This window comes from Chelonus insularis, unplaced genomic scaffold (assembly GCF_013357705.1).
Source record: "Chelonus insularis isolate UGA/USDA-ARS -01 unplaced genomic scaffold, ASM1335770v1 contig_93_pilon, whole genome shotgun sequence".
Taxonomy (NCBI): Eukaryota; Metazoa; Arthropoda; class Insecta; order Hymenoptera; family Braconidae; genus Chelonus; species Chelonus insularis.
The window spans coordinates 1,539,346-1,562,958 of record NW_023276782.1 but is presented as its reverse complement, the minus strand read 5'-3'; the positions used below and the strand labels follow the sequence as shown (position 1 = coordinate 1,562,958).

Genomic DNA, 23,613 nt, shown 5'->3' with positions numbered 1-23,613 from the left:
TAAGGCAAAGGACAGAGAAGAGAGATAAATAGACTTATCTATCTCTCTCTTATCAGTTATAAATATGGATGTGTACATAAATTTATATACGTATATACGTCAAGCCATTTTCTTATTTTATAAAAATAACAGTATAGAAATCATGAGCTAATAATTATTCATGACATTTTTCTTTAAAATTTAACAAAGAAATAAAAATATCTATTTTCTTTTTATATTTTTTCATGTATTTACGCATCAGATAAAAGATGGAAGAACCAATCAAATACCAATTAGATTTTTTCAGACCATGCGCGTTTACTCTGTCAGTATGAATTAACCTAAAAATTGCTAAGACAACGTAAAAGCTGTTTGTAAAAATTCTGTTTCATAGATAAATGTATATTTCTAATTTAAAAGATGCTTAATACTCTAATTAATGACTCATTAGTTTACAATAATTTAAACAAAAATATTACATTTCATTAATAAATTTTAGCACAAAAATAATCAACATCTAACTGATCACAAAACATTAAATAATTCTGTTGATTTGGATTAAATTTGAAATTATCAATTGATTTCAGAATAAAAATCTGTTTTCAAGCTGTTAATAAATCTCTTTTGTTATTTTTAGTATCATCATTTTAGAAAAATACAAATTGTTTTATGACTGCTTCATAACAGCTAACTCAACATGTCTAAACGAGTTAGTTTAGAAGAGAAAAGATCACGTATGTTACAAATATTTTATGAGAACAAGGAATTTTTCACTCTTAAAGAGATAGAAACAATTGCATCAAAAGAGAAAGGCATTGTACTTCAAACTGTAAAAGATGTTCTTCAAGCTTTAGTAGATGATGGCTTGGTAAGAAGTGATAAAATAGGATCAACAATTTATTTTTGGGCTTTTCCTGGGTAAGAAATCTCGCAATATTTTGATGAGGAAGATAGATTTTCATAAATCATTCACTTTTCAGAGAAAATATAACAACTGTAGAGAATAGAATTGCTGATGCAAATAAAAAAATTGTCGCAACGGAATTTAAATTGCAAAAGTTGAATGAAGAAATTAAAAAACTACAGGTAAATAAAAAAAAGTGTCATGATGAGTTTTAAAATATACAAATCTAACAAGTGGTTTAAATATTTAGAGTGAAAAAAATGACACGGTAGAGTTAAGTAAGTTACTTGAAGAAATAGAACAATTTAAACAAAAAGAAGTTGAATTGAAACAGCAAATAGCTAAGCTTAGTGATGCTGATCCGGAAGTAATAGAAAATATGGCTAAAAAAGCAGAGGTAAACTGGAATAATTATCTTAATTAAAAAATGTAAAATTTATTACTAAAACGCCTAAATTACAATAGAATTACAAAGAGGCAGCCAATATATGGACTGACAATATTTTCGCTATACAAAGCTGGTGCAAGAGGAAATTCGACATCAATGAATCAACACTCAACAAACAGTTTCGAATTCCAGATGATTTAGATTATATCAATTAATTATACTTGTTTAGTATGTAATTTATAATATACGAAATAGTTATTTTTTTATACATTTATATTTTTTATACCAATCAATCATAAAAAAATAAAATATGATCTACAAAATATTAATTATTCTAATGTTGACATTAATGGAAACTTGAACCTAAAGTGAATTGTTGTTTACCTTTAAAATATTGTTGCCATCAACTAACTTAAATAGTTCATTTTGTCAATATTTAACTTATTTTAATTTCGACATGAGTTATTTATCGACTTTAATAAATAACGATTGATAAAAAGTGAATGATTATGCTGTCCATTTAAGACATCTTGTATCTAAATGAGTACCTAAACACTTGACACTGCAATATCTAGCACCACAAGGTATACACGTGTAATTGCTAGGGAACCCACAAACAGCACAAAAATGTCTTTCAGGAAACTGTGAAGGTGGTGATTGAGCCGAAGTATAATTTGGAGCATTTGGATTATTATTCATATCTTCTTCAACCAATTGTGCAAATGTTTTACGGAATCGTTGCTTATAATATTCTGCTGAACGCGTTTTTTTCTTCCTTGAACTTCCCCGACCATCTAGAGATTCTTGAAATTTTGGAGCTTTTTTGCTCATAACTAACGAAAGAAATAACATTTAATTTAATTTTTAAGACCAAAATTTTTCTATTTGCTAACAGGTAACTGATTTTAAAATTTCTCACCAAGATCTGCGTGAGGATCATCATGAAAATTATCTTGCTCCAAAGCTTCTAAAGCTTTTTTCTGTCTTCTTTTTCTTGCAGCTTCATCAAGAATTCGCTTTTGGTATGAATCTTTAATTCTTCCCGATTCTCTTCCAGCCATGTTGATTTTATATAAATATTGTTTCGGTAGTTTAACTATTTAGTAAATCTAGTTAAAAATGATTGATTGTTTACGATCCTTTCTCAGCCACCGGGAATGAAATTTGATCCATTAAATCATCAACTCTAGCTCGCAAAGTCTCCAAAATATCACTTGAAATAAACAAATGTTTTTCATCTAGATCTTGAATAATGAATTTTCGTCCTAAGGCAGTTGTTTCATCCAGATGAAGCAAAAACTGTTTCATAGCCGCATCACTGGAAAATCATTTCCAATATGTCAAAATAGAATTGAATAGATAAAAATGTATACAATTATTCATTAGGTAATGATCTTACCATTCAACAAGAATACCTTTTATAATGTTTACCATGATTCCTTAATTTTGTTTTACTCATCAATGAAATCACTAATAGGTTATGCACAGATTCATCTAGAACATACTAGTTACTAAACAGTGTTACACTCTTAATATAAAGTATGAATTTTTATAGCTCCAAATATTTAAAACGTATATGTTTAACGTTTTATAAATAATTTTCTTAAAAAGAAAATAACAATTCACACGTATATCTAGAATTATTTTAATCAAACTTGTGTTTTTACGAACAACGACCTTATGTTTGGTTTATCAGACGTTAATACACTAATGTTACAGAAGAGGGAGTTTGCTGCATAAATTCTTTATCAGCAAAAAATTGCAACAGAAATTACTCCAAGCGACAATTATGAATTTATCATTCTTCTAATATATTCAATGTAGTTTTTTTGGTTAAAAATTTACAATTTATTAACAAAAGCAAGTTTAGAATATTAAATAAATTAATAATTACAAACTTATACAGTGATCACATGATTTTAATTTTTTTTTTCCACTTAAATAATTTAATAAATTCTAATAATGTTATATTGCTATTTTTTCAATATATTTTAGATCCAATAACGTTTTAATCATATCGGTTGATGGATAATTCAGGATTATTAGACAGTTGCAGACAATCTGCTGGAGAGATACCAAAAGAAGATATAACAACATTTAATACAGTTATCATAAAAATACCAATTATTGTCCAGTTATTAGTTTTATTAGCTTTTTCAGTGTGTTCTTCTTGACTTATATCATACTTGATATTCCAAATTAAACCGATGCCAATAATAACTTGAAGTACAAAACTTAAAGAAATTAAAATTAACGAAATATATCGATAAATGTCTTCTTTTGCAGTAAGCACATATCGTAATTGATTTGCATTAGCAGACATCAAGGCTAGATCCATCATTCCTTCTGCTAATGTTTTTTTTTGTTGATATACATTAGCATCAAAAGTATAGGGTCCGCGAATAGATGATATTATTGATGAGAATCCTCGTCCAGTTCTTACTCTATTGGATCCTCTTGGACTTCTTGAGCTGGACATAACTTTATTATTTTTTTTCTTTTAACACTCAATTCTTTTCATTGTGATATATTAACCTTTGCAATGTAAATGAAGTTTTCTATTTACATTTATTTCTATTTGATAACTTCATAGTATGAAAACATTTTGAAAAATTCGAAAAAAAAATTTACTAGTATAACACTTTAGAAACAATTTATTTAATAATAATAAAAAAATTTAATAATATTCTATGCCAGAAGAATAAAGAATTTTTTCTTCAAAATCTATTGTCTACATTTAAATCATCGTCTAGTAATAATTGTCACGCTAAAATTAAAAATAAGATCCAAGCTATAATTTATCAGATAAAAATGTCAATATTAATTTCTCAGTTAATCAGTTAATAAAATTTTTTTTTAAGTATAATACTTTGGAAGCACGCACATGACATAATTTCAGTTGAAGTTATTTCTTTTTAAAGAATCATAGTTATTTTTAAATGATGCCAAGTTATTATTGATCTTGACAACTGGATGATATTATCAGTAGGAAAGGAATAGCATGAAAGAGCCACTACCATTTAAAATGATGCACAAATTATATAATTTTATAACATTATGTAAATAAAGAAATAAACAATAACTTATGATACAAGTATTATTATTTATTCATTTCTTTTTGTATTGTTTGGCCTTCCTTTCGAAATTGACTCTTTGATGCCTCTCTTCCTTAAGCAATTCGAAAGTGTGCTTAGAAGTAAAGATTAGTTGATACTCACATAAAATCATGAAATTCCTTTGCTTTGTATAGATTTTTGCATAATCATGTCAAGTATTGAACTATCCGTTGTCAAGTAAACAACTGGTTGTACGAAGCCCCAGATATTTACGTGAATTCCTTCAGTCTCTCGAGAAATGGATCGAGACTCTCAATCAGTATTTTCTGAATTATTTACATATCTCTTCACATCAAAACAATCAGTAGTTACGTACATGGATCAGACAACTTAAAAAATTGAAAATGCAGGGAAGAAAGTGTTGTCTTCATTGTCCAGGCACTTGGGTTGCTTCTCAAGAACGACAAGAACACGATTGTAATCTTCCCACTTATATTAAAGGTAATCTAAAATTAACTTCACTGAAAAAGTACGTTCCGGGTGAAGAAGAACGAGCTGAAAGACTTCGAAGAAGTCCAGAAAAACCAATACCACACCGTCCATGTTCTGTTTATGACAGATTTGCAATTGCTAAAAAATTCCATGCAGAAAATCTTCAACATCAACCACTGCCAGATAAGGTTGACGATTCAGTTTTTAAAAATGTTAGATATGAACAAAGAAAACTTGATGAAAATTGTGTAAGTGATAAAAAACTCAATGAAACTCGCACTGGTCCATCTGCATTTAAATCTCGCCATAAAGTCAAAGCAGGTCTCCAATATGCTCCTGCACTTGGTTGTAAAACTCCTACTACTAATATGGACCTTGCTATATGTTGGGAAGCACCAGTAGATCCTTGTTATGAGCCCCCTTGGCCTACTCACATTGATGGTTCTGATGGTGGTCCAGCTCCAGCTATTTTTACTTTGGTTCAGCATGAAAATGGTGATGAGTTAACTTATAAATCACCTGTGAAAAGATTTGAAGCTAAGTTTTGTAATGTCAAAAGTCGATGTAAATGTAATACCATGGGAGATTATAATTGTAATCAAGAGAACAATCAAGCTACCTGTATTTGCTCCGAAAAACAAAACGAAGTTAGGGAAAATAATAATAACTGTAACGATGCAAATGATCTTTGTAACAATTTAGATGCTGTTCATATTTCTGAGTATGCACATAAAATATATAAACCTGGTAAAAATAATCCTCATAGAAGACAGCCAATTCATTTAAGAAACTGTTCTCCTTGTCAATGCAAGGGAGAAAGAAATAGAAGACCTCGATCACGATCATTGCATTCGGCTCCTGTCGTGTATCAAGGCACGAAAAATGTCAAAAGAAATGGTTTGTCAACTAAATTCACCATTCCAAGACCTAGGACTCCTTATGCTAGAAGAGAATTCTGCATTGATACGCTTACTCCACCTTTTAGTATAGTTCAAGGCTGTCGAGATGCTGATTATCCTGAACATTGGAGGCTTACTTCCGTTTATCAACAATCATACAAAAATCCTAGAAAATAATTGTAGACTGTGATTTAATACATTAATTAGTTAACTATTACTTGGATAAATAATTAAAGCTGTAAAGTATTTTGTAATTAAATGAATTCTTATAGAAAGTAATAAACCTATTATAAAACTTATAAATTTGCATCAATTTTACTATTCATGTAATTAAAAATAATTACTTTGAAATTGAAAATTTACTATGAAATTTTAAATAGTCGATAAATATTTATAAGTGGGACCAAGATTCAAATTTGCTGTAACTTTCTGCTAAGACTAATATTTTATCGATTCTTTTTATCACACATACATATACATTTAGCTAACTTTCTGAAAACAATATAATATTACTCCAAAACAGTACTTTGCTCATATCAGAATGATTCCAAAGTATCCAGTGTTATTTATTAATAGCAGCTAAATATTGTGTTACTTTAAATGACATAATAGAAATATTGGTGTACTGAATCAATCTTTTCAATTTTGTAGATATAATTATTGTCTAAATAGTTAAACTTGTATAAATAAATTTTTTCTTACAACTACATGAATACTCTATTTCTATGATTTCACTTTACAATAGAAATATTTATAAGGAATAAAAAATGCTCCGCACCATTGTTAGCTTGTATTTATTATTTATTTCCCTCAAAACGTCGACCAACGGATTCCCTCCAAATCCAGGAGGTATCGCTGCTGTTATTTGCGAAACCTAGACGTAACACTCTACACTCTTAATGCCATACAGCCGATAAGGTATCGGCCAGAGATCAATAGAGATTGGCCTTTAGTCTAAGTTTAATTAATTTACCAATTAGAATTTTGTATTTATCTAATTAATTATTAATAAATAATTAAATATTATATATGTAGATACACATGTGATATTTTTATTATTATTATATGTGTGAGTATTTAGTCCCTACAACAATTGTTGCAGCTGTCATACTCCAAGGAGAGAGAATGTGTGTAAATCATTATTTGTAAACATCGTATAAAAATGTAAGTACTTAATGATAAATTGCATTTATTAAGTAATGTCAACTGAGTAGTTATTATTTTATATAATTATTTTATCAGAATATTCAATATAATAAACTAAGTTCCAAATGTCTCATTTTTTATTAATACATTGATTCATGTTGTTTTGGTGGCCATCTTATCCGTACAATAGAGTAAAATGATCAGTTATCTTATGATATTCTATCTGTATAAATAATATAACTATTTTATTTACAAAAAAAAAATTTTTTCAGATGCCTAATAAATATATTCGCATAGCTGAACACAAACGTGGTAATTGGACTCAAGAGCAATTGACAAAAGCTCTGGAAGCAATAAAAAATGATAACATGTCCATTTATCGTGCTGCTTCGTTATACGGTGTACCTAGAAAAACATTGGAGAGACGTTTTAAACAAAATAAATTCTTAAAAGGAGGCTTAGGTCCTGGATGTACATTTGGTTATGATAATGAAAGACGACTTGCTAATCATATAATAAGAATGCAAAGTATGGGATTTACGTTTACAAAAAATGACTTAAGAATAATTGCATATAAATTTGCACAACATTTTGGTATAAGACATAAATTTAATGAAGAAAAACAAAAGGCAGGCTACGATTTTATTAATGGATTTCTATCAAGAAATCAAGACATCAAAATAAGTAGATCAGAAGCCATTTCTTCTGCTCCAAACCAAGATAAAAATCACAGTGACATGAATGATTTTGGATTATTCAATAATACTTTAACTGAAAGCAATTCATTAAATAGTTCATTGAGTATATATTCTTTGAATAGTAAATATAATGATGAAAATACAGTGAAATCTGAACAAATTGAAACTGAATCTGATTTATTCGAAGAAGAAAGTATTACGATTAAACGGGAAGATATAGAATCAAAATAAATAAATATGTAATAACTTCTCACTGTAAAGTTAACAATTAACAATATTTTGAATTGTTAAGAAACTTTAATCGATCTAAAACTTAATTACATAATTTAACTTTTTAACTGAAAAGTCGAATTGTAATAGAGAGAGTGTCTCTTATATATTAAGACTTAAAAACACAGATTATTTGTGGTTTTTTATTTATAAAACTTTTGAACATTCATATGTATATATAACATCTTATTGCTGCATAAAATAACGATAAACTTTATCATCAAATATTTCTAACTTCACTAGATTCATCATAGACATCAATGTTTGTTAATTGAGGCTCATCAAATTTATGGAAAGTTTGACTCGACGAAAATTTTTCCAACTTTCCTATAATCAACTTTTGTAATCGATTGATCAAATAAGGATAAGACTCAATAATTTTTAAAAAATCATCACGATGAAGTAAATAAACTTCACAAGTCTCCATTGCAATTATTGTTGTTGGTCTTTTCTCATTTTGTAAAACCAAACCAATTTCACCAAAGTATGAATCTTCTTCTAAATAGCATACTCTTCTCTTTGATTTAGTATAAACCGCAACAGTCCCGCAAATAATATAAAACATAGTATCACAAATGCTATCAGCTTCAACTAAAACGTCATCAGTTAAATATATTTCTGCCTTAAGATACATTATTACTTGAGAAATAGCATGATCAGGTAGATGCTTGAAGAACTCCACGTTTTTTATTAACTTTGAATATTTGTGCATCAATAGTTCCTAGAGATAAATATATTTATAAAATCTTTGCATTATTTATTCATGTAAAACTTGTTAATAGTATATCAAAGCAAGGTCAGAAATAAGACTGAATAGAGCCTTTTTAAAAAGTTATGGATCTTAAATGTCATAGAATCATCTTATAATAGCTTTTTGCCATTTTTTCAAGTTTTGGTGACTATCCAAAGTCTTTTCAAGGATATTTTATGTTCATTTTTAACCATTTATAAAAAAATAAATTTACATACAAAAAAGTTCATTAATAAATTAAATGTTCAACGATGGTAAAATTCTAGTTATTTTGAAATGAGAGTTTTAACTTCTTTATTCTAAATATTATTTCTTATTGAAGGATGAATAGATAATGTTTTGATTAAAATAACAAATAGAATGGTTCTTCAATTATTCTTGCTTTTTGCTTTCTGCTCTTACTTTGATTTCATATAAAAAGCTATTTTTAATTCAAGTATTTTAATACTTCTTTTAAATTAGAAGAAACACTAGAAATAATCATCTTATCTCTTTTTGAGCTCTTGTTTGACCAATAATGGAAATAAATCAATATTCTTTGCTGTACATGTCGAGGAAGTTTTTTATAACGCATATACTCCAACAGTTGATGTAATGATTTAATGTTTTTTTTCTTTGTTGAATAAAACATCGTCATCAATTGCGAAAATTGTGCTGAAGAATGAATATTGTAAACGATCAATGAAACAAAGGAAATCAACGATAGTTTTGCTACGATAAAACTGATAAGGAAATGATTAATAATCAAATATGAACAGTAAATCCATGATTATTTATATTAAGAGGACATTCACCTAGCATGTAGATGATACCCACTCTCCCAAGTACGGACAGAAATGAATTTAATAATATATCCTCTCTTGTTTTAACATCTAGATGATGAGAGCTACCAGTTAAAGCTATCACAGCTCTTTTAGCACAACTTGCATACATTTTTGCTGCAGTGTTTTTTCTTTTTAATGCCTCTGAATTGATCCAAGATCTACTTATTACACATTGTAATCACTATAAATATAAATTTTAAACATTTCATCATTTTCAATTAAATTTGCTTCTTACATTTGATTAGGACGTCTTGCCCAACTGTATTTTTCTCCAATCAGTGGAAACAATAATTCCAAACAACTCGCCCAATGAATAATAATTAGTATGATCACTGACATTTCAATAATTTTATACATTTGGAATGATATCTGATAGAACTGCAACATCAAGATAAATTAAATGTTCATAAAGTTTTTGTTTATGATTTTAAAGCATATAAATTTTTACTTTTCGAAAAATTTGTAAATAAGAAACAAGATTTCTTATTCGGAGTATCATCAATAAATTCAGTGCTGACACATAAACCATTGAATCATTGTCATTCAAGGTAGGTATAGTGACAAAAATTAATTCAAAAGGAAATGCAGATAATAAATCCAGCATAAAATGTTTAATATATTTTCTAAAATTAAAGAATATTAAGATTTATAAATATTTTTTTGAATGATCAATTATTGAACATTTAATTTGGTTAAAAATAATTTATTATCAATTTAAAAGACTGAAATCGTAAAATCATGTAGCATCAGGTGTGAATAATCATATGAGGTAAATAAACTGTACTTAAAGAGATAAAAATATACAAGAAAAGTTGAAAATTAAATTAACATGTTTTAAATCAACAAAAATAAAAATTATTGATTGTTTAAAAATATTATTTATGAAAGAAGTATTTTTTTTTACTTACTGGCATACAACTTTTCTATGAAAAATAATATTTCTGGTCTCTGGATCAAAATAACCAGTAAAAAAAAATAAAATAATATCAAAAAGGAATATTGATTTAATTGCTATAACAATATAAATCCATTTATGAGGATCATTGAATTGGAAAGCAATGAAACAAGGGATTATTAAAAGAGAAGATAATGTAAAAATGATCATAAATATTTCCCATAGCTTTCTGAATTCACTAAATGGATGTATCATATAAGGATGAAGTTGAATATGCTTAATTATTTCCTTTTTAACGGCAGCATTACTTTTTATACAGGATTTAGTAATAGGATGTTTGCAAGAGAGAATGCATCGTCGAGCAATCAATCTTTTAATCCGATTGATTAATTTATCACCAGGAAGTAATGTTTCCACAATATCATCTTCAATAATTTCACATTTATGTTGAACTTCAGGCTAAAAAAATTTCATCGTTCTTGAACAAAGAAAATTAATAAATATATCTTTATAAACAAAATAAAATACCGAATTATTAGGAGTGGACTCTAAAAGTACTAATTGCATAAGTTCCATATCATTTATCTTATCTAATCCATTAATTAACCTCCAAAACAAACATTGAGACAGTTAAATTGATAATCAAACAATATAAATAAATTATTACTACCTAGTGTTTTTTGTAGTCATGAAGTAAGTGATATTTCTATGTGTCTAAATAGTGTATGTATGTGTATGTTCACAGAAAAAAATTGTAAAGTCAAGGTTGAGGGCTCTTTAAAGTCTATTCACGGACCTAGAACGTCTACATGACGCACAGCTGTTGGTAAGTTCAGCTGACACATGATTATTATTGGGAGAAGTCAGCTGATTGCTGTGCATGCAATGTAAATCGTAAAGTAAACGAAGAAGTGTAGTCTTGAAGTGTTGTTTGGTGTTATTCTCAGTCTTCCGTCAACTGTGATCGTGTTTGTGAGACACGATGGCGTTAGAAGATGTTGAGCATGATCATACTGATGATATAAATACAGGAGATAACCTCCAATTACCTATTGAAGTAAGTAATTAATTAATTAGCTCCAAAATGACTGACATAAATCTTTTAATGACAGCTGTTTTTTTCTGTTATTACAATAAATAAATAAATTTTTTTTTAATTTAACAGGTTATCATTCACATTATGTCATATTTATCCGTTTCTGATCGAATGTCAGCTGGATTAGTTTGTAGAGAATGGCATGAAGCTTCTCTTACTTTAAGGTTTGTCAACAAACAAGCAGTTATTGTGAGTCGAGAGGAAGACAATCTACAACTTGTTATGAATACTTTGTTGAAGTCACAAAGACCTTTTTATCACTTTATATTCAAAGAAGTGGAGGTGAAAAGAAATCTTCCTATTTGGGATAAATTTGGATCATCTATGAGAAGTTTAATATTGGTAATAAATTTTACACATCTTTTTCATAAACTTAATTGAATAATTAAGAAAATTGAATAAAATTAATCTATAGGTTTGTTGTGATTTAAGTGAAAGGACACTTGTGAGTATTTTAAAGTGTCTAAAAAATTTACGTATATTACACATCAATGCTTGTCGAGAATGTTTAATGTCTGGAAGGCTATTAGATGACAAAAAAGATGTTGATGAATTATCACAAAATTTTCAGTCACTTATTGAACTGAGTTTAGCATCCAATCGATACTTAAGTGATGCTCTTTTCAACAGATTTGTATCAATTTGTCCTAATCTTCAATCTTTAAGTCTCACCGACTGTCAAATTTCTTTTCATTCTGGAGTCTACAAACGATTTTATCGTGATTATAAATCTTCAGATCAAGCATCTGAATCACTTTTAACGTTTTTCAATGTTTTAGCATACATAAAAAAACAAGCAAAAAGACTAAAACATTTGAGCTTTGGTTCTACTTTAATCGACAGTACAGCTTTAAGTAGTCTTGCAAGTATAGAAGAATTAAAATTGGAATCACTTAAACTTAAATCATGTGATCAGTTAACGAATACAGGACTTCGTAGTCTCATTTATCAAACAAATATCAAAGTATTAGATATTAGTTTTTGCACACGAGTCACAGATGCTAGTATTATTTGTATCTGTAAAAATTTACACAATATTGAAATTCTTAATATAAGAAGGTGTAGAGCTGTAACAGATCTTGGTATTAAACAAATTCATTTACTGAAAAAATTAAAGGAATTAGATATTTCTGAATGTGATCAATTAACTGGAGCATGTATTACTCAAGGACTGTGTCAGCCAACAATAACAGAAGATGTGAAAGCAGAAAATAATGATGATCAAAATTTATTTCTTGATTTTGAAAATGTTAATCCAAATTGTACATCTGAATTAATAGATGGGAATTTATCACAAAAATATGTCAATAATTGTCTAGAAGTATTATCAGCAAATGCTTTAAATCTAGATGAGAAGGCTATAGAATGCATTGCTACATCATTTCCAAAGTTAACATTTTTAGATGTTGGTTATTGTTTCAGTGCAGTGACTGATAAAACCATTCAAAAAATTTTTAAAGAATTAACACTACTAAAAACATTGAGGGTAAGTCGTTGTGACAAAGTAAGTGATGCTGGTTTAACTGGAATGGGTTCCGGGAATAGAGAAAATATCGTCGAAGCTAAAGTAGAACATAAAATCCCTGAAGTTTCTGGCATTAAGTTAAGAATAAGACTGGGCTCTAGAGCAGAAGAAGAAATAGTTCGAGATGCAAATAGAAAACGAGAAGTATTAGAAATGTGTGAAGATACATCTCCATTGGATGTTGATATTGCCTCCGGATTTTCTTTGACTCGTTTGAGAGGCTTAACAGAGCTTGATTTAGCGGGTTGTAATAGGGTAACTGATGTGAGCTTAAAACATGCTTTTATGTTCTTAGAACTTAGGATTCTTGACTTAAGTCTATGTCAGCAGGTAATGTAATTTATTTTATTTATTTCATAATCTTAAAGTCAATATTAACTGTAATGATTCAGCTAATTATTGTTACTTTTTTTAGATTACTCATGTCGGTCTTGATTATCTCACTAAAAACAATCGAGCAATTGAAGATCTAAATCTTTCTCAGTGTCATAATGTTACTGACATTGGTATTGTCTATGTAGTTCAACGATTAGAAAGATTAAAACGTCTTCATATACGGGTAAAATACTTTACCTTAATTTATTTTTTTATCAAAAAAGAGTTTTAGTTCCTCTATAATTACTAAGTAATTTGTTGAATTGATGATTAATGCTTCGTACGAAGTAAATTTTAATTAAATGCAAGGTTTACAACACTTATTTTTTCTTGTATGTTCTCCGTAATTACATATTAATAATTGTTTGAATTTATTTCAGAGCTGTTCTCAACTAACTGATTTTAGTTTAGAAGCAATCAAGCTTTATTGTAAAAATCTTCAGTATTTAGATGCCACTTCATGTCCAGGAATTTCACATACCAGTGTTGAAAATCTCGGCAATTTACATGTTAAATATTCAGATCAATCAGGTGTTTTAGATACGCGAGATATTCCTATTCCACCTTTATTACAAAGATAATGGATTTATTTTTTAATGGAAATAATGGATTCGGAGTGAATTGTTTCCGTCCTCTAGAGATGTGCAATATTAAAAAATGAAAGAAAAAATTTTTTAACAATTACTATTACTATTGGAATAGTATTATCGTGTATTTATAATTTTTATAAAAAATTAAAGAGATATAAGTAATTTATTAACAAGTGATATTATTAAAAATGACTATTTATTTCATGTAAATTAAAAATATTATGTAAATAATGAAATTTTATGTAATAAATATTTATTAAAATACCTTGTTTTATCACAAGGAGAACTTTCAAATCATATAAATATTTCCAAGATTATTTATTACTCCAATTTCTACATATTAAAACAAATAATTCGAGGTTTACAGGTTTAAATGAGATGATTAATTCAAATAATCATATAATCAATACTTCTAGAGTGTATTTGTTCTAGAAAATATTAATATCTCACTCACAATTATAATTTAGAAGACAACTTAAATTATTTCATTATTGCCTAAACTCGCATTCAAAAATTAATTACTACATAAGTAATACACATTTTGCTTACAAAATAATAATCTTCATGTGCTCCTCTGCTAATTACACTTATTTACATGTTTTTATTATCAATATTTTCATAAGAAAATTTGTTACAATTAGAATTATTCGTCATTTTTCGTTCGTTAGAAGCGTGGAAATAGAGACTTTATTTATTATTTTATTAAATTATTTATTTATTTATTTTTAACATTATTGATATTTCATACAAAAATACTAAAGAGTTGATAAAAAATTATTCTAATCCCTCTAGTAAATCCGAAACAATGAGATAATTATCGGTTGATTTTTAATTTTTTACGATTACTATATTTCCACTCTTATGTGTTGGATTAATAATTAAAAAAAGTGAATATATGTAGTGATAACTTGTATATAATTACGTATTATTGATCATATTTATTGATAACTTTAATAGTATTAAATTATTGACTAAAATAAAGAAAATAATTATTAAAAACAAAGCTAATGTTTACCCTTGTCCAATAACACCTTTTAAAATAATTTATCTTTTTTTTTTACAATAATTACATTTGTAGTCATTGCTATCCAATTTGTTAAATAAACTATGAATTATTTTTACTATTAGAATGTTATTTTTTATTTTTTTTTTGTGACATGGAATTTTAAGAAAAACCAGAAAAAGCCGAATCAAAATAATTTAAAAAATATATATTTGTCGAATGTTTTAATTTGAAAAGAAAATAAATTTAAGGAAAAATAATTTTTAATGTGATTTTTTTGATTTCAAGTTTTGTCTGATTGTTTTACATTTTAGAAAGTACTAAAACAATCAATTTTAATATATTGTTATAATTATTATAATATATAACAATATAATATATTGTTGACATAAATATTTATGTTATTAAATAACAATGTTATAGAAACGTTTTATCGTCATCAGTCAATACATTTTGTATACATTACGTATTTAATGAAGATCATGACGAATTATCTTATTTAGTACATCAATTAACATTGTCTACTTTGGCTAATTTTGCATTTTTATAGAACGACAAATTAAAAAATTTGATAATTTTTTTTACCGATTACAGAATTTATTGTATTTTATGACCTTCATTTTATATTTATTATTTCCGTAATATTTCACGTTTCACAAATACGACAATATGTTTTTCTTTTTTTCAGCTAAAAGCACAAAGCTGATACTTAATCTCTCACAGAGAAATTTGTGTAAACATACAAATAGTATTTATTATTCGATAAATACTTTAAATATTTTTTGTTCATTGTAATAATAATTTCTTTTCAGCTTTCATAATATTATCATAAACCTATTAACATTATAATGTGCTTGATAGACTAATTATTAAATTAGTGATATATGTACGGACTTTTTATATCTAATTATTATTTTTGCTCTGCTTAAATTGTTATGTAGAATTACTGACTGCCCTATAAGATAATCCAGTATTTCCTCCGAGGCTAAAACGAAACAAAATATTCTTAATACCTGGATTATAATTAGTGTTAATAAAATATAGATAAAAAATAAGTATTTTTTGTTGAATATTTTTTTAAATAAATAATAATCAAGTAGCGAACATTATTTTATTACATTTGTGAATTTTATTTACATAAAAATAAATTTGAAAACATTTTTCGAATGATTAGGACTTGAATGGAAAATATAGAGAGCAATCAATAAAATTAATGAAAAATTAAATAAATTAATCCAAAGAAAAGTAATTAATGCTCTCATTTGAAAGACACATTCACCCGTTAAAATTACAAATCTTTTATTATTAATTTATTAATCAGTTCATTGATTTTGAAAAAGATAAATTATTTGAGATCATCCTTTTTTTTATCTATAAAAGTTTAAAAATAATAGTGAAAGTGTCTTTAACTTTAATAAAGTTTGCAACGATAAAAATCTTTAGAAAATATATAAATCGTACTCATTATCAGGCATGTCGCGAAACTTAGAACGCAACTGGAAGGTGAAACCAAGTGACCGATTGACCATGTCAAAAGAGACGCAACTCTGTTATCTGTTAAAAATAGATAGTTATTGTATCTGATATTTTTTTATTAATTTTTCTGTTTAATTTAACAATTTATACAAATGTCGGTTTTTATCATTCAAGTATTCAAAATCACAAATGTATGAATTTTATCTGTAATAAACATCATTCTATAAATTAACAATGATATTAATTCAACAAACCAACGTCTCATTTTCGGCACTTGTTAATAATTGTTTATTTAATATTTTTAATTATAATTAATGGACAAAAATTAATTGACATTTTATTTTTTAAAATATTAATTTCACAATATGTTACCGTTTTCAAATATTTTTATCATATTTTAATATTTAATTTCAATAAAAAATCAGTCAAGTTTTTGTATGTATACGCTATTAATTATTACAAATTTTTTTTCAAGATTATCTAACTTTTTCATCAGTACGATTGCTATGACGCATGAACAACAAAAACAAAGAAAGATTTTCATGTAACAATGATATTAAATTATTTATGAATTTAATGAAATAAATTTAAATATAGATAAATTAATATTTTCATGTTATTGATAATAACGTCAATATGACGTTTATAACACATGCTTAAGAACAATTTTACAAAACGCGAGCAAAATTATAAAAAATATAAATAAATTAGTGAACTAAAAATGATTAAAAAAGTCAACATTTTTTTAAGTCTTTTCAAAGTTTGCCACTTTCATTTGCCAAGTAAATCACTCGTTGGCTCCGACCACTGGTTGAAATCAAATGATAAATATCAGCCCGTTAGTTATCAATGATAATCTCACTCACCAACAATTAATTGATAATTTATGATCGCATAGACGATGAGTTTCCATTTCCAGAAACCAAGGAATCGAGTAACAATGCTTTACTATCCTCCAAATCTAGAGGTTCCTGAGTGTAGTATCCATTTGTTTCATTTTGATTCTCCATATTACTGGATGAACCCAAGTTATTAGCACCAAGAAATATATCATCATCGAAATCCAGTAAATTCGATGATGGATTGTACGTCATAAGTTCTTGTCCGGTTGGTCCATTTGATGTTTCTATGGATTGAAATCTCAACAGTTAATAACATATCTATGAAATTTAAAAGAAAACAGAATGTAAAAATTAAGAAAATATAAGATAAAAAACGGATATTCTTGATAAAACTATCGAAGTTATAAACTTTAAAAACAAAAATTAACTGTGACATCATGTTATGCTTAAGGAAATAATATATTCTCAAATTATATTTAATATTTGATTCAATATCGATTTAATAATAATTTATTATAAAAATCTATATTTATTTTTTAACGAATTTTTGGCTATAATTTAAAAACAAGATTTTTTAAATAAAACAATAAAATATCCAACAGGATTATAAATCATAACATAACAGATAATAAGATAAGATATGAATGATTGAAAATAAAAACAGATTTATAAATCCAGATTTAAAAGATATTTAAGAGAAAAAAAAATTTGTAAATTATAACAAATTGATATTAACTCACCCTCTAGACGCTCTTCCTCTTCTCGTTCAGTACGAGTTGGATCTAGTTCGGGATTGACAGGTATTCCAAATGACATTGGATCATCGTTACCAAACAGCTACAAAAAAATTGAACAATATAATATTTTTCCAAACAAAATGAAAATAATCTTCATGATAAATAAATTATTTTTCAAGTATTTAACAATATAAATAAATGTTATCAATAAATTTGATGTATTACGTTGTATAATAATACGTAATATAAATATACAATATAAAAATATATATTCAAGTAAAACCCGTTGAATCTTGATTGTATATTGAAGCCAAAGTTCCTTGAACGAAGACTGCATTGTTCCAAATTGTTTATAAAGTCTCAGGGAATTCTTAAACAAAACTCAAATGATCGATTTGTAGATCAGAGCACATAAACGTAAATTGCAACGTCACATATGCTGAAAATTTTATTAATTTTGACCAAATGTAACGTTGTCATACCTTTATACTTATTAAACGTTTTAAAAGATATTTTTTCATCATGTTGATGAAATAATAATGAATATTTTTGTTTCCATACTGAATAATAAATAATTATCAGATAATATACTTTATACGTACTCCAAGTAATGTATTGGCATCGATACTGTAACCTTCATTGCGTAAAATTTCACGCAAATTTTCAAGTTCCGTTTGCATTGACTCCAAATGATTATCCATCTCTTCTCTAGATAAAATAATAAAAAATAATATTATTATATCATTATTAATCAAATACAAATATAAAATATATTAGTAAAAAATAAAATAATTCATTTCAATGTATCACTTAAGACATTTCTTCAATTACTGATAAAGTTTGACATCTTTAAAAATGTTCTATGATCTAATAATTAAAAAATTCAATTCTTTTATGTTATTTGTTTTTGTCATCAATAAACTCTATTATAAAAAAATCTCGAAGATATTTAAAAATACTATAAAGAAAAAGTTCAACCATCATCATCAAAATATTTTTGTCTCATTCAGAAAAATTGGAAAACAGATAAACGAAGCATTGTGTAAGAACTAAAACTCAAAAAAATATTGAAAATTAATAGATGTTACTGAAATAACAAAATATAATTGATAAAAAAAAAAATAAATTAAAGTCTAATTAAATTTAATAGGAGAGTCATAATTCCTAGTAGTTTTGAGAGCTGAGACTCTTGAAAAATCTTTTTCTCTTGCTCCTAACCCATGGTCCATGTTAAACTTACATCGATCCTAACCTGTAAGCAGCATTAGTCATTCCTGAAGGATTTACGCAACTCAAGGACAAACTCTTAGTTGAACTGCTAGAAGCGGCATCGCCTTCATCTGGACTCTTATTTTCAAGATCTGTCACCTGAGTAGAATTCTTATCTTGAGCAGGTTTTTCTTTTGTACTATCTACAGTTGTATCTGATTTTTTAGTTTCATCTGGAGATTTATTATTCAATTCTCCATTGACTAATTTTTTAGTTTCTTCAGGCAATAGTACATCAGGGATGATTAAAATGTCATCTAAGTTAACATCTACAATTTCAGTAGCCTCCTTGGGGTCTTCCTCCACCTCGTCTGAATCAGGGTCTTCATCAGCTTCAGCACTATTCATCTTGATGTTTGCTGCCATTGCTGCCAGCTTTGAACTCCTCACTGTCTTCACAGGCACTGGCTTCAACTGCTGCGGTGTATTGGACCCCAATAACTCGATTGGCACTGGAGTTTCATCCGGGCTCACTTCAAGCATTAATCTTTCTTCCCTAAAAATCGAGACAGCGATCGCTTTGCACTTTTTGTCTGATTTTGTTCAAATTTTTTCGACAATCTTTTTACTTATATTATTATATAACTGTCTCTAAAAGCTTATAATACAAACAGATTGAAATAAATAAGAATAATTATCATGCAATAAATTATAAAGTTTTAAATTGTTATAACAAAACAAAATTGGAACTTCTTTACTGTTTCAGCTTTTACATGATCAAAAATAGGGTAAATATGAATAATGAATAAAAAAATAATAACCAATAACGAAATGGTTGAAAAGCAGTGATAAAATGAAACATCAAGTACTAAGTGTGTGAATGAGAAAAAATGATAACCTGGGTTCTTCTCCGATTTCCGATGATGGGATCAATATTTTGACTGGCAGCTTGTTTTTCCTCCTAGTAAGTATCAAATATTTACATAACTATTATCATTATAATTTTAATTATATCAACGATATCTTCCAAATCATTTTATCTTAATAGAGGCGAATCTATAATAGTTAAAATAGGAAAAAAAGAAAGCATAACCAAAACGGAGAAGAAATTTTTGAAAATCAATTTAAATTATCTATTTTTCGAAAATTTTCAACTATTTTGATTGATGAAAGAATAATAAAACTAAATATCAATGGATTTTAATTGAATCGAATCAATTTATCAGTGAATTAATTACAAAGCAATCAAAGATTAGTAAATAATACAAAAGACGAACAAATTTATTGATTTTAAGGAATCAATTGTCGAATAATCAATTGAATAGTCGCAAAATTAGATCAGAATACTTTTACCTAATTTACCCATCAAAAAATACTTAAAACAAAAATAATTCGACCTTTCCACCAATTATGAATCGTAATCGTCTACAATACAGCTTACCTTTAATTAAATAATCAAACTTCTGCGATATCAATATTCCTCAGTGTTTGAGAAGCCAAAAGTTTAAATTGGTGTCAAGCTTTTAACACTCTATAAATTGATCACTACATGCACGATTAAAGAATGATTTTGTTATGAAGTGATTTATTCTTCGAACGTGATTGAGTTTGTTTGAGTCACTCAAATTTATGTAGTGAATAGCTTGAACACCTTTAAATACATGATAACAAAAACAAAACTTAAAATTTCAAAGATGACTTACTTCTTTTTCGTTGGTTTAAAAACAGCTTTTTTCTTTGAAGAACATTCTTGTTGTAATGGTTGAGTTTCACCTTTTACAGGTATCATACCCTCTATATACTGCACCGTTTCAATATTTTCATCATCTAAAACGGCTTCCATGGACTCAGGACTCTGAATAGCTGGATGTTGATGATTTTCCAACATCCTGAAAAATGGTAAGATTGTAAGAAAATTTTATACATAAAAATTATCTTAAATAAATAATAAAAAGTTTTATTTACTCTGCTACGATATATTCAGAGTCAAGATCTTCATGATGATCATGTTCAGAGGCATCTAGTTCATGTATCACAGGCCCCGTAGGTGATGCTTCAGGCTGATGAAGAAAAAAACGATATAAAATCCCTTTACATTGCAATAAAAAATTTTATAAACGAAAACAATATAAGTAGCATTAAGCTCACTACGTTTTTTCCCACTTTTATTTTTTTGTTGCGTTGATGATCATCGATCATAAGTGGATAACGCCTTTTAACTGATAATCCACCACTTCTTGATGGTTGAACAAGTGTAACTAAAAAGTGTATTAGTTTATTAACAATTTCCTGTTGTTTAAGATGTTTCCGCCTGAGCATCGCAAGTTCTCGCCACAGAGCTTCATTTTCTCTCTTCATTGTACCAAGTCTTGAGTCCATGTGTTCCTGACGACCTCGCATACTTCTCACTTCGTTTAACACTTTATTCATCATCTCTGTTTTAATCGGTGGGTGAGCATCTTGCGATTTGCTTGATGCAATCTAAAATTAGATTAAGTCCAGTTAAAAATTGAACACCAATCACTCCCACTATTCATGTATAATTTTAATAAACTGATGTCTCCTAAAGCTTTCTTACCTTTCTTTTAATATGTTCCAATAGATAAGGGTGATCTTTAATAAAGTATTGATGAGCAAATTCCATTTCATCTCTATCACATTTAAGACCTCCAAGTTCCACTGATACTTTCTTGTGGAAGCCGTCTGAAAGAGACAAAATAATATTAAAATATCTAATTCTAGATTGAGACAATAAAATATTTGCCCAATTTTATTTTCTATACTTACACATATTAAGTTGTCGAACAAAACTAGCCATGTTGTTGTGTTTGTAATAATGTGGCAATAATTCTCTAGCGAATTGTGCCGAATTTCTAATAAAAAAACTCCTTCCATTCTGCAAAATAATACGTTAGGAAAATAGTATATTATTATCTGATAATTGCAAATATAATTCCAAGTGAATATAAATACTAATAAATGCATTGGATTAAAATTTACTATTTAAATGTTTTTATTCTTAGCTAAATTCCCATACTAATAATTCATTATCGATTTAATTTTCTATTACATAAGTAAACGAATAGGTAACAATTTCCCCTAGAGTGAAAAACGAGTTTTCGATTATCTAAGAATCTTATTAGTCTGTCATTCAATATTAGCTAAACTTTATTAAGTATTTGTTAGTACGTATGAAATTATGTCGCATATACAACTACAATATACTCAAAAGAGATGTCATTGTCCGAGCGGCAAACTGTTAAATAATTTCCAATAAAATTATTGTCGCCAAATAATTGAATAGTTTGATCTGCAATACCCACTTGATCATAAATTGTGTGAGGGGGCAGAGGAATTTTCCACGTATGTCGTAGATTGAATAATATAATAAACGTCGTACAACGTTTGGTAACGTACGGTATTGAAAAAATGATGAAAATATAGAAAGAAAAGAATGATTTAGGCTGAAAATCATACAATCTTTGATGCTGAATGAGTTTTGTCGAGTTAACATGTCTAGACAAACATAACTTATTTTGCTTGGTAACAGTGGGATATAATAAATACAGGCTATGTATGAGTACTCACGGGTGCCCAACAAATAAGGTCGTCGGTCTCAGGATCTTCAACGAGTTTCCAAAGCTTCCCAAGAAAAGCTGGGACGCTTGTTTCAACCTCCATTACAGTATGCATTTTAATAACTTTAGTTTAATCTTCGTTACAACATATAAATATTTTATTGTTTTATTTTTTGTCGTTGTTTCAACGAATGTATCTTTACATCTCACCACATTTAACAGTAATGGCCGTACGCTGACGATGTTGTTCTGCAACGATACTACCGCCGTGCGGGACGAGCGGGAATTGAATTGTGGAATCGTATAAATGATGGGTTAAAAAAGTAACAAATTGTCAATTCTGTTTGTGTTTTTGTTATAAATCTATTTATGTCATTTTTATTATTGAAATTCGAGCTCTTTCTCGTAATTACAATTTACTTTTATCCATAATTGATGCACATTTCATTAAGTGAAACATTTTAAAAAATATCACACGAGATAAAAACATTTTTTATAACGCCATATCTACTTAGGTGGCGCTAACGAATAACAACACGTGTGTTTTTAAATTGTCAGAATACACTTTTACATTACTTACCTTTCTATTTTATTATAATTATTATTACTATGAAGAAAAGGCACATATTCTAGTGTAATTTACCGTACCAAGTTCATTGACATGCATACAAAATATGTCATTGTCTATTGCAATGAATAAAAATAAATGAAATTGATATGACGTGATGAAACATCAGTGATTTATATGTAATATCTAAATTATATAACTTTATAAAATAATTTTCCCAATATTTATTGCATATAAAACATTTTATCTTTGTTGAAAAAATTGTTAATTAAATAGTAATACTTTTTAATTATATTTTTATCGAATGTTAAA

General features: G+C 27.3%; 9 protein-coding genes across 17 annotated transcripts; 4 read left to right on the top strand and 5 right to left on the bottom strand.

The window, feature by feature from the left end:
• The first annotated feature begins 139 nt into the window (after positions 1–139).
• LOC118072501 (meiotic nuclear division protein 1 homolog) lies at positions 140–1,537 on the top strand. 2 transcript variants are annotated; one of them, XM_035092418.1, is made up of 5 exons: positions 140–379; positions 617–897; positions 960–1,065; positions 1,134–1,280; positions 1,349–1,537. In XM_035092418.1, the coding sequence occupies exons 2-5, from the start codon at positions 677–679 to the stop codon at positions 1,484–1,486; spliced, it is 612 nt and encodes a 203-aa protein (XP_034948309.1). In that variant the 5' UTR covers positions 140–379; positions 617–676; the 3' UTR covers positions 1,487–1,537. The 2 variants fall into 2 exon arrangements, with proteins under 2 accessions (XP_034948309.1, XP_034948308.1); XM_035092417.1 differs by having other exon boundaries at positions 143–897.
• Positions 1,300–2,367, bottom strand: LOC118072502 (zinc finger HIT domain-containing protein 1). Its single transcript, XM_035092419.1, has 2 exons — positions 2,191–2,367; positions 1,300–2,104 (listed from the first exon to the last, which is right to left on the bottom strand). Exons 1-2 carry the CDS (start codon positions 2,330–2,332, stop codon positions 1,779–1,781), a joined length of 468 nt encoding a protein of 155 aa, XP_034948310.1. The 5' UTR covers positions 2,333–2,367; the 3' UTR covers positions 1,300–1,778.
• A 15-nt stretch (positions 2,368–2,382) lies between these two features.
• Positions 2,383–2,812, bottom strand: Tfb5 (transcription factor B5). Its single transcript, XM_035092421.1, has 2 exons — positions 2,671–2,812; positions 2,383–2,589 (listed from the first exon to the last, which is right to left on the bottom strand). The coding sequence occupies exons 1-2, from the start codon at positions 2,703–2,705 to the stop codon at positions 2,403–2,405; spliced, it is 222 nt and encodes a 73-aa protein (XP_034948312.1). The 5' UTR covers positions 2,706–2,812; the 3' UTR covers positions 2,383–2,402.
• A 407-nt stretch (positions 2,813–3,219) lies between these two features.
• Positions 3,220–3,800, bottom strand: LOC118072434 (ninjurin-2-like). The gene has a single exon (XM_035092308.1). The coding sequence runs from the start codon at positions 3,748–3,750 to the stop codon at positions 3,280–3,282; it is 471 nt and encodes a 156-aa protein (XP_034948199.1). The 5' UTR covers positions 3,751–3,800; the 3' UTR covers positions 3,220–3,279.
• A 931-nt stretch (positions 3,801–4,731) lies between these two features.
• LOC118072458 (uncharacterized) lies at positions 4,732–5,895 on the top strand. The gene has a single exon (XM_035092349.1). The coding sequence runs from the start codon at positions 4,732–4,734 to the stop codon at positions 5,893–5,895; it is 1,164 nt and encodes a 387-aa protein (XP_034948240.1).
• A 749-nt stretch (positions 5,896–6,644) lies between these two features.
• LOC118072442 (uncharacterized) lies at positions 6,645–8,264 on the top strand. The gene is made up of 2 exons (XM_035092322.1): positions 6,645–6,882; positions 7,137–8,264. The coding sequence occupies exon 2, from the start codon at positions 7,137–7,139 to the stop codon at positions 7,791–7,793; it is 657 nt and encodes a 218-aa protein (XP_034948213.1). The 5' UTR covers positions 6,645–6,882; the 3' UTR covers positions 7,794–8,264.
• LOC118072485 (potassium/sodium hyperpolarization-activated cyclic nucleotide-gated channel 4-like) lies at positions 7,974–11,096 on the bottom strand. Its single transcript, XM_035092392.1, has 8 exons — positions 10,973–11,096; positions 10,831–10,909; positions 10,316–10,761; positions 9,856–10,030; positions 9,643–9,785; positions 9,378–9,565; positions 9,032–9,237; positions 7,974–8,553 (listed from the first exon to the last, which is right to left on the bottom strand). The coding sequence occupies exons 1-8, from the start codon at positions 10,990–10,992 to the stop codon at positions 8,053–8,055; spliced, it is 1,758 nt and encodes a 585-aa protein (XP_034948283.1). The 5' UTR covers positions 10,993–11,096; the 3' UTR covers positions 7,974–8,052.
• LOC118072441 (dynein regulatory complex subunit 6) lies at positions 9,861–14,075 on the top strand. Its single transcript, XM_035092321.1, has 6 exons — positions 9,861–9,955; positions 11,048–11,359; positions 11,468–11,740; positions 11,814–13,253; positions 13,339–13,482; positions 13,679–14,075. The coding sequence occupies exons 2-6, from the start codon at positions 11,285–11,287 to the stop codon at positions 13,877–13,879; spliced, it is 2,133 nt and encodes a 710-aa protein (XP_034948212.1). The 5' UTR covers positions 9,861–9,955; positions 11,048–11,284; the 3' UTR covers positions 13,880–14,075.
• A 1,117-nt stretch (positions 14,076–15,192) lies between these two features.
• Positions 15,193–23,108, bottom strand: LOC118072361 (Heat shock factor). 8 transcript variants are annotated; one of them, XR_004691001.1, is made up of 13 exons: positions 22,744–23,103; positions 21,943–22,051; positions 21,734–21,858; positions 21,304–21,636; positions 21,121–21,215; positions 20,859–21,044; positions 20,054–20,116; positions 19,187–19,711; positions 18,549–18,654; positions 17,950–18,046; positions 17,234–17,493; positions 16,353–16,445; positions 15,193–15,876 (listed from the first exon to the last, which is right to left on the bottom strand). XR_004691001.1 is itself a non-coding variant. In XM_035092157.1 (12 exons), exons 1-11 carry the CDS (start codon positions 22,846–22,848, stop codon positions 17,252–17,254), a joined length of 1,971 nt encoding a protein of 656 aa, XP_034948048.1. In that variant the 5' UTR covers positions 22,849–23,108; the 3' UTR covers positions 15,193–15,876; positions 17,234–17,251. The 8 variants fall into 8 exon arrangements, 7 of the variants coding, with proteins under 7 accessions (XP_034948048.1, XP_034948045.1, XP_034948044.1 ...); XM_035092157.1 differs by lacking the exon at positions 16,353–16,445 and having other exon boundaries at positions 19,199–19,711; positions 21,307–21,636; positions 22,744–23,108; XM_035092154.1 differs by lacking the exon at positions 16,353–16,445 and having other exon boundaries at positions 19,199–19,711; positions 22,744–23,104.
• Between the last annotated feature and the right edge of the window lie 505 nt (positions 23,109–23,613).

What these genes read in the sequence shown, in the direction of transcription:
- LOC118072501 (XM_035092418.1), top strand. Translation starts at nt 677, where the DNA reads ATGTCTAAACGAGTTAGTTTAGAAGAGAAAAGATCACGTATGTTACAA. An exon ending in AAGAAATTAAAAAACTACAG is followed by an intron (nt 1,066 to 1,133) that starts GTAAATAAAAAA and finishes TTAAATATTTAG; the next exon opens with AGTGAAAAAAATGACACGGT. An exon ending in ATATGGCTAAAAAAGCAGAG is followed by an intron (nt 1,281 to 1,348) that starts GTAAACTGGAAT and finishes AAATTACAATAG; the next exon opens with AATTACAAAGAGGCAGCCAA.
- LOC118072502 (XM_035092419.1), bottom strand. Translation starts at nt 2,332, where the DNA reads ATGGCTGGAAGAGAATCGGGAAGAATTAAAGATTCATACCAAAAGCGA. An exon ending in TGATCCTCACGCAGATCTTG is followed by an intron (nt 2,105 to 2,190) that starts GTGAGAAATTTT and finishes TTCTTTCGTTAG; the next exon opens with TTATGAGCAAAAAAGCTCCA.
- Tfb5 (XM_035092421.1), bottom strand. Translation starts at nt 2,705, where the DNA reads ATGGTAAACATTATAAAAGGTATTCTTGTTGAATG. An exon ending in AAAGGTATTCTTGTTGAATG is followed by an intron (nt 2,590 to 2,670) that starts GTAAGATCATTA and finishes ATGATTTTCCAG; the next exon opens with TGATGCGGCTATGAAACAGT.
- LOC118072434 (XM_035092308.1), bottom strand. Translation starts at nt 3,750, where the DNA reads ATGTCCAGCTCAAGAAGTCCAAGAGGATCCAATAGAGTAAGAACTGGA.
- LOC118072458 (XM_035092349.1), top strand. Translation starts at nt 4,732, where the DNA reads ATGCAGGGAAGAAAGTGTTGTCTTCATTGTCCAGGCACTTGGGTTGCT.
- LOC118072442 (XM_035092322.1), top strand. Translation starts at nt 7,137, where the DNA reads ATGCCTAATAAATATATTCGCATAGCTGAACACAAACGTGGTAATTGG.
- LOC118072485 (XM_035092392.1), bottom strand. Translation starts at nt 10,992, where the DNA reads ATGACTACAAAAAACACTAG. An exon ending in ATGACTACAAAAAACACTAG is followed by an intron (nt 10,910 to 10,972) that starts GTAGTAATAATT and finishes TTTGTTTTGGAG; the next exon opens with GTTAATTAATGGATTAGATA. An exon ending in AGTCCACTCCTAATAATTCG is followed by an intron (nt 10,762 to 10,830) that starts GTATTTTATTTT and finishes AAATTTTTTTAG; the next exon opens with CCTGAAGTTCAACATAAATG.
- LOC118072441 (XM_035092321.1), top strand. Translation starts at nt 11,285, where the DNA reads ATGGCGTTAGAAGATGTTGAGCATGATCATACTGATGATATAAATACA. An exon ending in ACCTCCAATTACCTATTGAA is followed by an intron (nt 11,360 to 11,467) that starts GTAAGTAATTAA and finishes TTAATTTAACAG; the next exon opens with GTTATCATTCACATTATGTC. An exon ending in TAAAACGTCTTCATATACGG is followed by an intron (nt 13,483 to 13,678) that starts GTAAAATACTTT and finishes AATTTATTTCAG; the next exon opens with AGCTGTTCTCAACTAACTGA.
- LOC118072361 (XM_035092152.1), bottom strand. Translation starts at nt 22,848, where the DNA reads ATGCATACTGTAATGGAGGTTGAAACAAGCGTCCCAGCTTTTCTTGGG. An exon ending in TAAAAGTGGGAAAAAACGTA is followed by an intron (nt 21,216 to 21,303) that starts GTGAGCTTAATG and finishes TTTCTTCATCAG; the next exon opens with CCTGAAGCATCACCTACGGG. An exon ending in GCTTACAGGTTAGGATCGAT is followed by an intron (nt 18,655 to 19,186) that starts GTAAGTTTAACA and finishes TATTTTATCTAG; the next exon opens with AGAAGAGATGGATAATCATT.